This window comes from Girardinichthys multiradiatus, chromosome 20, assembly GCF_021462225.1.
Source record: "Girardinichthys multiradiatus isolate DD_20200921_A chromosome 20, DD_fGirMul_XY1, whole genome shotgun sequence".
In the NCBI taxonomy this organism is placed as follows: domain Eukaryota; kingdom Metazoa; phylum Chordata; class Actinopteri; order Cyprinodontiformes; family Goodeidae; genus Girardinichthys; species Girardinichthys multiradiatus.
Window position 1 is genome coordinate 14,974,619 of NC_061812.1, and position 12,512 is coordinate 14,987,130.

At 36.8% G+C, this 12,512-nt stretch overlaps 1 protein-coding gene across 1 annotated transcript in view; it reads left to right on the forward strand.

Moving 5' to 3' along the window:
* necab3 (N-terminal EF-hand calcium binding protein 3) overlaps positions 1-12,512 on the forward strand; it is a 73,872-nt gene that overhangs the window by 42,170 nt on the left and 19,190 nt on the right. Inside the window, exons 7-10 of the mRNA XM_047348691.1 lie at positions 495-616; positions 5,165-5,244; positions 7,319-7,372; positions 10,333-10,445. Of these exons, the coding sequence (XP_047204647.1) occupies positions 495-616; positions 5,165-5,244; positions 7,319-7,372; positions 10,333-10,445 (369 nt within the window). The remainder of the gene's footprint in view (positions 1-494; positions 617-5,164; positions 5,245-7,318; positions 7,373-10,332; positions 10,446-12,512) is intronic.

Sequence of the window (12,512 nt, forward strand, 5' to 3'; positions counted from 1 at the left end):
AGAGGTATTTTGCCACCTAAAGAGAAATACACAAATGAAATGGATGCATTCACACACATTTGTTAAAAGGTGTGAGTGTTCCGAACCACACAGAGTTGCTGCCTTTTACACATATTTACCACTTTGGCCAACACATTTTTCTAGTTATACCAAGCTGTGTGTGTTTGTATAAGTGTGATAATTTGAGGGTGGAAGAGCACTTCACAAAGTTTCTATTTTGCTCACTGCTTATCTCTGACTCTTGAATTGCATATTAACCTATCATCCCTCTTGACCTCTTTCCACTCTACCTATCTCTCGGCATTGCACTCACACTTTGTTTCCCAGTCTCCTCATTCCCCAATCTAATTTCATTCCATATCAGCTTCTCCTTGCACCCTTGCGACTACCTCTGTCTGCCAGATCTTTAGTTTGTTTCCTCTAGAATCCTCTGACAGTTGCTGTCTTTCTCTCTAATGTTTGTCTCTCTGGGTCTCCAATCGCTGTCATGGCAGGAGGGAGGAAAAGGCTCCCGAGCTGACAGCAGTACAGAAAAATGGCAGGCGTTGTGGTCGCAGAGTCTATAACAACCTGTGTGTGTCTTCATCAGATCCCAGCTCTGAGATGCCAACCACAGGTAAAGGGAATTTATAATTAGTTTTTAAATCATGTAAGAGAAGGTATTTTATATTTTACTATATAATCTAATGCATATGTAAGCCTAATGTAGTTTTACATTATTTTCTCAGATGTATTTTTTACCTAATAAGGTTATTTTCAGATATTTTTTATTTCTTTATATTGAGCCTTATTTGTTCTTATGAAATATTAATCCCAATCGCACTGTTTATCTTTACCCCGTAATATTTCATTTTATACATGTATGGTTTTCATTCTCATTTTTTTGTCCATTTATTTATCGTCTTCTTTAAAATTGGATTTCATTGTTAAAACTAAATGTGGCATTAGGATGCGCCATCAAAATAAGACAAGCTGACAGACACAGTGTGATGCTTAATGCAGTGTTTTCCTAGAAAACCGTTGTCTTTACAGTCACTTGAGTGTTACTTTGACACATGCCACCCTCTCAAACATGGCTGCTGACCAAGTACACCCTTCAAGAATATAGAATTCTCTAAAGGCAGCTGCCTGTTTTGACAGAATAAAGGGAGCTGTCATTCTGACAAACCGGTTCATGAAAGGTTTGAGTCGCACAAAAACAAATAAAAGGCCTTAATCTGACCTCCCAATCTACATGGACCTGACAGACAGATGTACCAAGCTATTTGCAGGTGCTAAATGTTTGCTTAGCAGAGTCTGCATGTGCTTCTAATTCTGAAACTAGATGCAAAGGCAGATCTCCACCTAACATTGTGTCAACAAGCAAACAGCCTCTCAGTGTGCTGACGCAGTTTGCCAACATTTAAAGGAGACACTATTCATGCATTTAGGGATAAGCCCGCCCATATTTGTGTATGTATATGTTTGTGGTTGTCAGCTTTAGCTAGAGCAAATAACTCCTCATTCTTAAAAAACACAGCTGTTTATGCTATGCAGGTTGTGCGTAAAAACAAGGTCTGGTAAAATCTGAATGATATTTTGTACCAGGAGCAGAAAAAGAGAAGCCCAAATGTTGGGGTGGCTTTCCAAAAAATGAAGAATTTTACAAGTGGAATTCCTCCTCACCAGTGCCTGATGCATTTGCATATAATTTCCATGTTCAAATAAACTGCCTAAATGTTGTTTAAAATCATGTAATGTTTAGAAAATATTTAACTGTGCAGCTGATGGATTCTTATTTTGATATAATTATCATTAAAGTATCTCTATTTGTTGCTGTACAACACTTCAGTCCAACTTGCAGGCTTTTAAAACAATGACATTGACAATCTGAAGTGAATACAGTATGGTATTACACAATTATGTTTGAATTCAATCAATGCTTTTTGTCTCTAAAATAATAAGAACAAATGATGAATAATTATATTGTCTTTTACAATCTGCAGCCTCCCTTATTAATTAAAAATGTCACTTTTGGTCTCTACAGTCAGATGTTGCTCTTAAAGTTTTGAGTAATGGCTCCTCAGGTCAAAACTTAGAGTTCTCTGTTAATTAAAATATTATAAATAAAAATAAAGCCTTTTTCTCTTTAGTTACTGCTGCAGCTGCTGTATTTGTGGCTGAAGAGATAAAAATAGGTGCAAATCTTTTTCATCTGCTTGACACTGTAAGCGAGTTTGCTCCGGCATGTATTTTGTGCAGTCTGCTCTGGATCCAATGCCTAAACAAAGCAAACACCACAAAGGGAGAAGAATGCATAGCTCTGTGAATTTCTCCTTGAATGTCTGCAAGATGTGCTAGACAAGAAAATAACAATGCAGTTTGCAAGACCTGGAACTTGAACATGACTCCTCTTTTCCCACATGGTCATGCTTTGCAACACAACTACACATGTTGTGATGCTTTGTTTTTACTTAGGGTCTGATCTAGTAATTATGTGAAACAATGTAAAGGAATATGAAAATATTTGAAAGTATTTTTGGTAGTAATTTTTTGCTTTGCTGGCCCATTAAGCCCCCACTCTTAACAACCCAGTTTGACCTTAATATCTGGTGGGTTTTTGAAGCTTTTGTGACATTTTGCTATAAATGTTTCTTCTGTGGGTATTTTCATCTGTACATACACTCACCGGCCAGTTTATTAGGTACACCTCGCTAGTACCGGGTTGGATCCCCTTTTGCCTTCAGAACTACCTTAATCCTTCGTAGCATAGATTCAACAAGGTACTGGAAACATTCCTCAGAGAGTTTGGTCCATATTGACATGATAGCATCACACAGATGCTGCAGATTTGTCGGCTGCACATCCATGATGCGAATCTCCCGTTCCACCACATCCCAAAGGTGCTCCATTGGATTGAGATCTGGTGACTGTGGAGGCCATTTGAGTACAATGAACTCATTGTCATGTTCAAGAAACCAGTTTGAGATGATTCGTGCTTTATGACACAGTACATTATCCTGCTGGAAGTAACCATCAGAAAATGGGTACACTGTGGTCATAAAGGGATGGACATGGTCAGCAACAATACTCAGGTAGGCTGTAGCATTGACATGATGCTCAGTTAGTACTAAGAGGCCCAAGGTGTGCCAAGAAAATATCCCCCACACCATTACACCACCACCACCTGCCTGAACCATTGATACAAGGCAGGATGGATCCATGCGTTGTTGACACCAAATTCTGACCCTACCATCTGAATGTCGCAGCAGAAATGAAGACTCATCAGACCAGGCAACGTTTTTCCCATCATCTATTGTCCAATTTTGGTGAGCCTGTGCAGATTGTAGCCTCAGTTTCCTGTTCTTAACTGACAGGAGTGGCACCTGGTGTGGTCTTCTGCTGCTGTAGCTCATTTGCCTCAAGGTTCAACGTGTTGTGCTCTTCTGCATGCCTTGGTTGTAACGAGTGGTTATTTGAGTTACTGTTGCCTTTCTATCAGCTCGAACCAGTCTGGCCATTCTCCTCTGACCTCTGGCATCAACAAGGCATTTGCACCCGTGAAAATTCCAGTAGATCAGCAGTTTCTGAAATACTCAGACCAGCCCGTCAGGAACCGACAACCATACCACGTTCAAAGTCACTTAAATTACCTTTCTTCCCCTGCAGCAGATCATCTTGACCATGTCTACATGCCTAAATGCACTGAGTTGCTGCCATGTGATTGGCTGATTAGAAATTTGCGTTAACGAGCAGTTGGACAGGTGTACCTAATAAAGTGGCCGGTGAGTGTATGTTGGTAAAAATGGAAAACATTCAGGCTTTACTTCGCATTTGGAAATAACTCTTACCATGCATGACGACCTCACCAGAATAGGGATATGCACAACTGGCTGAAATGACAGAACTGTCTCACAGTCACTGCTATTGTCATTATTTTGTGATACGGTTCATTAGGCCAGCAATGGCACAAATTGAAATGCATTTACAGTTAAACCCAAAATTATTCATACCCCTAGCAGATTTAACATGCATTTTAATTCAACCAAGAAGTTTGTTTCTGATAGGAAATGGCACAGGCATCTCTCAAAAGATAATACAACAAACTAAAATGAGTATCAATAAAAAAAAAAAGCCTTCTAATAATTGCTGATCAGCGTTTTGCTTTTTTTCAGTGGTATTTTGATTATTTATTTTTAGTGAGCTCCTAGTCTTTAATATTGTATGAGATTTATGTCAGAACTTTGGCTGGGACACTCCAAACATTAATGCTCCTTCAGAGGAAGACAGAGGAAACATGTTGTTTGAATTAAAAGATTACTTTAAACATTAATCTGTCAAGTGTTTGGGGTTTAATTGTAAAAATACTAAAGTCACATTGGACAGAGCTGCTCTATGGTGGTGTAAAATTTGGTTTTACAATTATAAATCGTACCTGCTGTATTTCATTCCCCAGCCTTGTGATAAACTTCTCCTCTTTGTGACAACATACATTTTGTGGGTTGTTTCATGCTAAATTTTAGCATAGAAAAACAGCAAATGTGGGTGTGGCGCTGGTGGTGTAGGGATTAAGCATGCGACCATGTGCAAAGGGCTATAGTCCTCGGTGCGGCTGTCCCGGGTTTGAGTCCCAGACCCGACGACCTTTGCCGAATGTCTCCCCCCCTCTTTCCTGTCTACTTACTATTGAAAAAATAAAGGCCTCTAGTGCTGCAAAAAACATTTGAAAAAAGAAAAACAGCAAATTTATCCACATACTTAAAAAGATACACAGAAATTATTGGCACTCATGAAATTTGTTCACTACTTGTCTGACTGTCAAATTCAATGTTCAGTTAGATAGTATTAACAAGAGCTGCATGCTGGTGAATTTCTGGCTAATTAAGTTCATTTTTCTTCAACATGGTAACTATTAACTGTCAACTAAAAGTTTCATCTTCTCTGAGGGTTATGAATAATGTTTAATGGCTGCAGCATTTAGAAACCTCCTCTCTGGTCACCCTGATGCAGAGTTTTACTGATGGACTTGTGTATATCTAATGGAATCCATCATCGGATCGTTGCTGTTTTGTTGGCAAAAGAGGGAACAGGTTGTTATTTGAGAATTGCTCTTCTTGTTTGTGTATGCTGAAGCATGTACCAGATACTTGTTTAATTAGTTAGTCGGTCCATCGACTGTCTACAGGCATCAACAAAGAAGATGCGGAGAACTGGTGCTCTCAGATCAACCGACTGCAGCAACTTTTGGATAAACTGGAGTGTCAGGTATGGTATGAAGATTTTTTTTTTTTCCTGTTGCGTCCTTTTTAAATATTCACCACTTCACTATTTATCTGTCTGACTGAGTTCCATAAAATTATCATCCACGAACGTGCATTTCTACATTTCTTTGTTGTGTCTTTAATGCTTGCATTTTTGTTCAACAAGTTATCATAATCCAACAAAAAGCCAAGGACGCCAACAATGTGTTTTAAGAAAAACAAGATCCTGATCACAAAGAAAAACCTTTAGGCTTTTTAGAGCAATTTCTTTGGCAAACATTATAAACACTCAGGACGAAAAAACAGTTTATATTAAACACTAGGCTAATGAGAAGGCAGAGGCCGTCAAAATGTGTTTGCCTGCACTTAGCAAAAGGTCAAGGACGGTTTATCCATAATTGCTGATGGGAGAACATATTCGTTTGGCATCAGTGGAAAAATAAATCTCACTGTTCATCTATTTTTTAATATGTATCTGCAGGTAAGTTGTGTCCATATTTGCTTGTTTGCTGTTTGAATTTTGCTTTAAAAAACGCCAAGCAGCAGATATCGTTTAATTTAATAAACTTCCAAGAGCATGCCGTGGTGAGCCCTTGCTTGTAAAATATGTAACCTTTCTATAAATAATAGTATTTGTAAAACAAAAAATGCATCAAAAATTAAAGAAAATCTTCCTCCTTTAAAATATAAGGTGAAACAAATCTTAATATTGGCCAACAGCCTTCTGTATTAACTTTCCAGATTTTTTTCTTAGGGCAGATGGAATTAAGGTATTAAAATTATGTTATGCTCGGAACAGGAGTGCATAATCTACACTGTCTTGCCTTCTCTGTTTACATGTATCTTAGTCTTATTGTTGGGTTTATTTTGATAAACCCAACAGTTGCATCTTGGTTAAGCTGACAGTGCTCTGCCTTATAGGTTTCAGTAGTGACACAGAAAACAAACCTTGACGCTGCTGTCTGAAGGTACTCAGACAGCAGCGTCTAATGAATTGTGTTGTGTGTTTTAATTCTCCGTGGGTGGTGAGTATGCTCAAAAAGAAAAGTGGGTGCTGTTTTAAATGGAACTCTGCAGATCTATGTTCCTGTCAAACACCAAGCGCAGTCACCTCTCCGGCTCTCATACTGTGACCAATTCTCACCACACGTCCTGAAGCCTCTTTCATGCTCTCCTGCTCTTTCTTCTTCCGTCTCTCTTCCCTTTATTAACTCCTGTTAATCTCACCTTTTGATGCTCATTCTTTTCCTCCTTTCAGTCACTTTCAAAGCAGTTTTGCTCTGTCCAGCCATCGGTTTTGTCAAACCAGAGGAACTCAGAGTGCAATATCAAAGCAATTCATAACCTGCAGGATATTCGGAGGGTAATATCCATCCCTGCACCACAACTCCGTCACTATCAACACGTACTGTCTGTCTATTTCTATTTGGTGCTCTCTCAAATACAAGACAATTACTTTATGGCCTTAAAGACAAAAGGCTCACTCTATGTCCTCACTCTTACTGTCTTTTAAATTAAAATGACACTTCTACAGAGATCAAGTGTATAAAACTGGTTGCAAAACAGAAAAAAATCCATGTTTTTAATTAAAGGAGTCCTATCTCTTGTCCAAACTGCATCGGTGACTCATCACATTTTACTTTGTCATCACATTTTAATACTGCTGTTCTGAACTCAAAGGGCATTTTTAATGAGTGAATGTAACCATTTTTATCTCGCTATGTTAAACGGTGTTTGCAGAGGCCTTAGAAAAACTGAAACAATAAGCTACACACAGAAAACCACTGGATGCACACAACAACACAGAGTAAAATTAAATAAAACTAAATAAATAAAACAAAACACATAAGTAATTGCCATGAAATTTAAGAGGTTTGCAATGTTCTAAATTTCTAAAATTTTCTAAAATTATGTATTGACAATTAAATATGTAAAGTGATGAAAATTGAATTGAGCTGGTTGTAGGCATTCTTCCTGTTTTTACTTAGAACTGGGCTCAAAAGCAATAATTTATCTCAAGTCCTCTAATATGACTCAGCCATCAGGTTTTTTTCTCATATGTCACTTTCTTGTTTTAGGGTCCCAAGTTGGAGCCACTCAAGGAGGATACACTTGCCAGCACATATAAGTCTGTAAGTGAACACTTTTATCTGATATACAGACAAAATCAACAAAGTTTCACTGTTTTGTGTTGTGGTAAATACATCATTTATATGCTTTACATTTACAGCTTCTTACTGTAGTGGTCATAAACTCTCAAATAAATACTTTTAGACATATACAGCCACAGTCAAAGTTTAAATCAATATTGATTTGAATTACAGGTTTTATGTCTGTTTCTTTGTTTTTCTTGCAACTGAAACAGTGACTGACATGCAAATGTGCAAATAGTAAAAATCTGCTAAGATGTAGGTGTTTCCATCATACTTATGGTCAATGTGTGTAGCGTTTTTATTCGCGTAGCTTATTTTCAGCTCAGCATCTTGAAGAAAAGCTTTGTCCTCATGATTTATAGATCTGAAAAACTACTTAAATCTAACTACTAATAACATCTGCCTTGGGATGTAAGGGAAAAAACACACTTTGTTATCAAATTATTTTCATTTTTGTAAGGAATATAGCTGATATGCTTACAGACTCCTCTTAGTAAACAGGCATAAATTGAAAAGTGCAAGTAGCATTGTAGCTATGAATACATAGTTTTTTTGCCAGTTCATAAAATCCTTTCGGACAGAATTCCTATCGATAAACTGACATAATGTTTCCTGCAGTGAACAGATACAGTTTCCTTCAGAAAATAAACAAATAAAAACCACGTGGATTAAACTTAGATCAAATACATTAGAATACAGTACTTTTAATCTTTAAGGGATTTTTCAATGTGGCAATTTAAAAAAAGATCTGCTGTCGCTGTGATGATTCTTCTGTTAGGCGTTTGTTAAAGTTTCTTGTCTGTTTCTCTGCACTTCCTTGTTCAGTTGCTGTTATTCTAGTTATTCTTATTAGATAGGTTCATGGTTCATTCTTGTGTTTCAATATTTCTGTTACTTCTGTGTTCCCACTCATCTGTGTTAGTTAGCCTGCCTTTTTCAGGTGCTCTGTATTCTCCGTGTCACCAGCTGCTCCACATTTCTCCTGATTAGCTCTTCTAGTTCATTGGTTATTTCTCCACCCTGCCTCTATATTTAAACTCTCTGGTTTTCATTGCTTGCCATTGGATCCTACTGTTTATCATGTCAAACATGTCCACAACTGTTTGTCATGCCCAGCCTGTTGGTTAACCTTCTCCATGCTATTGTTGACTACCTTCTCCATGTCCGTTGTGTTCATGTCCATCGTCTCCATGTCCTTGTTTGCCTCCCTACACCATGCCAGTTACTGTACCAGTGTTCAATGTCTTGCCTTTTTCTGTAAGTTTACCTGTTCAGTCATTATTAAAAATTCAAACTCACCATTCGGCCCCCACGCTACTGCTTGCACATTGGTCCTGCTCAACCCCAGCCTTACATGACAATTGCGAAAAGTAACAGACCAAAAAGTTAGGATTCTGTTGAAGTTTGAAATGTTGGCTAAATCAGACCCAATTGAGTTTTTTCATTTCAAATAATGATATTTCAACGACTTTCTCATGAGAGCTATCTCACCACTCTTACACACATCTCCTTATAGCTGTTTACATGATTCAAATTTAAGATCTTAAAATCCTCCTTTTCATTTTTCTGTCTGTGCTCACCTTTGTCTGAGCTTTTGAGATGACAGTGAAATCCACAATAAAACATGAGCAGCTTCTTAATGAGCCAGGACTGAAAGTTTGTCTCAGTGATCAAAGTCCAGTATTTCTTTTCAATGTTCTTAGGGTTCTCTCCCATTTAAATCAGTTTGCCTTGCCACATCAAACACTAAATTCTTTACTAAATGCATCAACAAAAACTCTGAAATCTTGTAAAATGATTACAAGATACATTTTGTGGAGACAAGTCTAAACTTTGTTTTTTCTTGTTTGAATTTTGTTGGCTTTTTGACAATAAGGTTAGGAGCATTTTGAAGCCATCATTCTCCATATTTTCTAAAGCTGAGAGACCGAAACCGGGGAACATGAATGTAAACTTTTTACTGTGAGCGTTCATTTCATTTCAACTATTTCTAGCATATTTCTCATCTAACTACACATAAAACATGCAGTTTATCATTTTCTATTATATTCTCTGATTCTATATTCCTTCCCTGGTTGCCAAAAGACCTTCCTTTCATCCCTGTACTCTTTCTGCAAAAATTTAAAACCCTGACCCTGCAGTTCTCACTTTTTTTAAATGACAAGTTATAATATTGCTCTACTAAAAAATCCTGAAGAGTTAAAATTTCTGCAGCTAAATTACATTGAAATTATTAATCTAATTTTATGATATGAACATAATATAAAGAGTTGCATTTCAGGTAATGTTTTCTAATATAAATGATTTAAATAAAGTAAGACTAGATTGAATGCACATCGTGCAAACCTATACATGAGCAACTTATTTTGTTATGTGGTATACATTGTTTAAGTTTGTCATTAAAAATCTAGAGTAACTTCTAGATAACCTTTTTTGAAGTTATTTCAAAAGGTGTGTAATAAATCACAAACCAACATGTACAACATTTGATACATTATTTTCCTAGTTTCAATATAACAGTGGTCTTATAGTGAAGCTGTCAAATAAGGAAGGTATCAGAGGTTTCCATCAGCACACTGTCTGCCCATAGATGTGTGGAAGGGATTGCTAGTGTAAGGCCTTCTCTCACACACACATTTTTTTTTTTTACCTTGATCTTTGCCAGAGCACTTATTGATATAATGACTCATTTGCCCCTAATCTTCGCCATCATCTATACATGCCTTGTCTAAACATTTTGTCCATTTAAAATGAGTCATTTCAAAACATAATTTGAACATGATCCAGAAATTGAGGTCTCACTAAATCATCAGTAACTACAAATGTGCCTGACGTCAGTCTGAAAATCAAACCCATTCCAAAGATGGACTCCAAAGCACAGACACAAAGTTCTGTTTTCATCTCATCCTCCCTTCTGTCTCCTGTCTCATTGCCAACAGAACATCCTGCTGGTTCAGAGGCAGATGTCCGTGAATGATGACGAACTAGATAACTTCCGGAAAGTTCTCAACAGCTATATTGATGCCACGTTAGCCCACTCTGACAACTTGCAGTGAGTATCTTGCTTGCTTCCAAAAACAATAATCCATCTTTTAAAACACAGCTTTAGATCTGCTGCACAGGCAGCTTTTCAACTCCTGAATAATGCTGAATAAGTGGTTAAATTAGCAGAGGTGCCAAAAATTGATATACACTACCGGTCAAAACTTTTAGAATGCCTTTCTCATTTAATGGCTTCTTTATGTTTATGTTCTCACTGCAAAAAAACACAAATGGAATTATGTAGCAAACAAGAATTGTAAAATAACTTTAAATATGTTTTTATATTTTAGATTCCTTAAAGTAGCTGCCCTTTGATGACTTTTGACCGTCTCTCAATGAACCTCTGGGAAATTCTTTCAAGACTTTTTGGAAAACCATTTCAGGTGACCACCTCATGAAGCTCATGGAGAGAACGCCAAGAGAGCAAAGCAGTCATCAGAGCAAAGGGTGGCTATTTGGAAGAATCTAAAATATAAAGATGTTTACAGTTATTTCACACTTTTAGTTTACTATTTAAGGCCATGTGTGTTCCTTCACTGTTTTGCTGCCTTTGGTGAAAATCTACAATGTAAATAGTCATGAAAATAAAGAGATGCATTCAGTGAGAAAGTGTATCTAAAACCTTTGACCGGTAGGGTACATATAATTGATATACAATTAAAAGATTCAACTGTTTGATTAGTTCATGGATGTGTATTTCAAAAGAGTACACACCCATGTAAATGTATCAGGTTTTTAAGACAATGATAAATATTTTTCAATTTACAATGTTATTTTATCTTATTATTACACAGTTCAATGGAAAAATAGACAAAAACATTTTTCAGAAGTAAAGAAATGAAAAACAAAATTGGTGCAATAACCAAGATGCATGAGGGTGTACACCCATAAAATACTTTGTTAAAGCTCCTTTTCATTCAAGGTTCTTTCTTCTTTGGCTCAGGTTAATTGGTATTCCTCAATTTGACTTGGTATCGTTAATTGTCCACTAAAAAGTTCTAGGAATCGATCAGAGTGTAAAGACTTCTGTAGACCACAGCCTTCTGCATGTGTGTCTAAACTTCCAGATTTATTTCTTGACTCTGTCAAGGCCATTTTCCTCTAAAGAATCATTCTTTTTTTGGGGGAGGGTGGTATATGCTTGGACTCACTATGTTGATGAAAAATAAAATCCGTCTTCACCCTCACCTTTCCTGCAGACCTGGAGGTTTGATCCAAAACTGACAAGTATCCAGAACTTTTCTTAACTTTATCCACCTTGACAAAAAACGTAGTTCCATCTAAAGAAAAGTAACCCCAGGACCATAGTGCTGTCACCGCCATATTTCAATGTGGATGTGGTGTTTTGGTAATGTACAGTGTTGTTATCATGCCAAACAAATCTTGTGGCCCTGTGACCTAAAAGTTTAAGTCTGTTTTTTATTTTTTTATTAAATTATAACAAATTCACCCACAAGGTTTTGATTTTAGCCAGGAATGGATGTTTTCATTGGGAGAAAATAATTATTTTCTGTAACCATAATTCCTTGTCCAGCAATATGGACAATACAGGAGATTGTTGACATATGTAGAATACAACCAGTACTATTTTTTAAATACGTGCAGCCACCTCAATGTGGCTGTCTGCCTCTTGGCAGGATGTAGAGATATTTTCATCCTTTGAAACTACTCTACAAATTAGGTCTTTAGGTAAAATATCCAAATTAATAAAGGTCAAGAAAAGCCTACAGTCAGATTTACTACATTTGATGGCAAGTGTAAACTTTAGAAGACTAAAAGCTGAACTGAATCAAAAGGTGCTTAAACAAAGCAACCAGGATGTTACAGATTTTAATTAATTCATATTTGTTGTAATAAAATATTTTTTATTATTGTTTTGTTTTGAACTTGATTTGCACAGCATAAATATCACATATGTTAAAAAAGTTTTAAAATAGTTTATCGTGGTCGCTTTTTTTTTCCACAAAGACCTGGCAGTTCAAAGTACAGGGGTTGGACAATGAAACTGAAACACCTGTCATTTTAGTGTGGGAGGTTTCAAGGCTAAATTGGACCAGCCTGGTAGCCAGTCTTCATT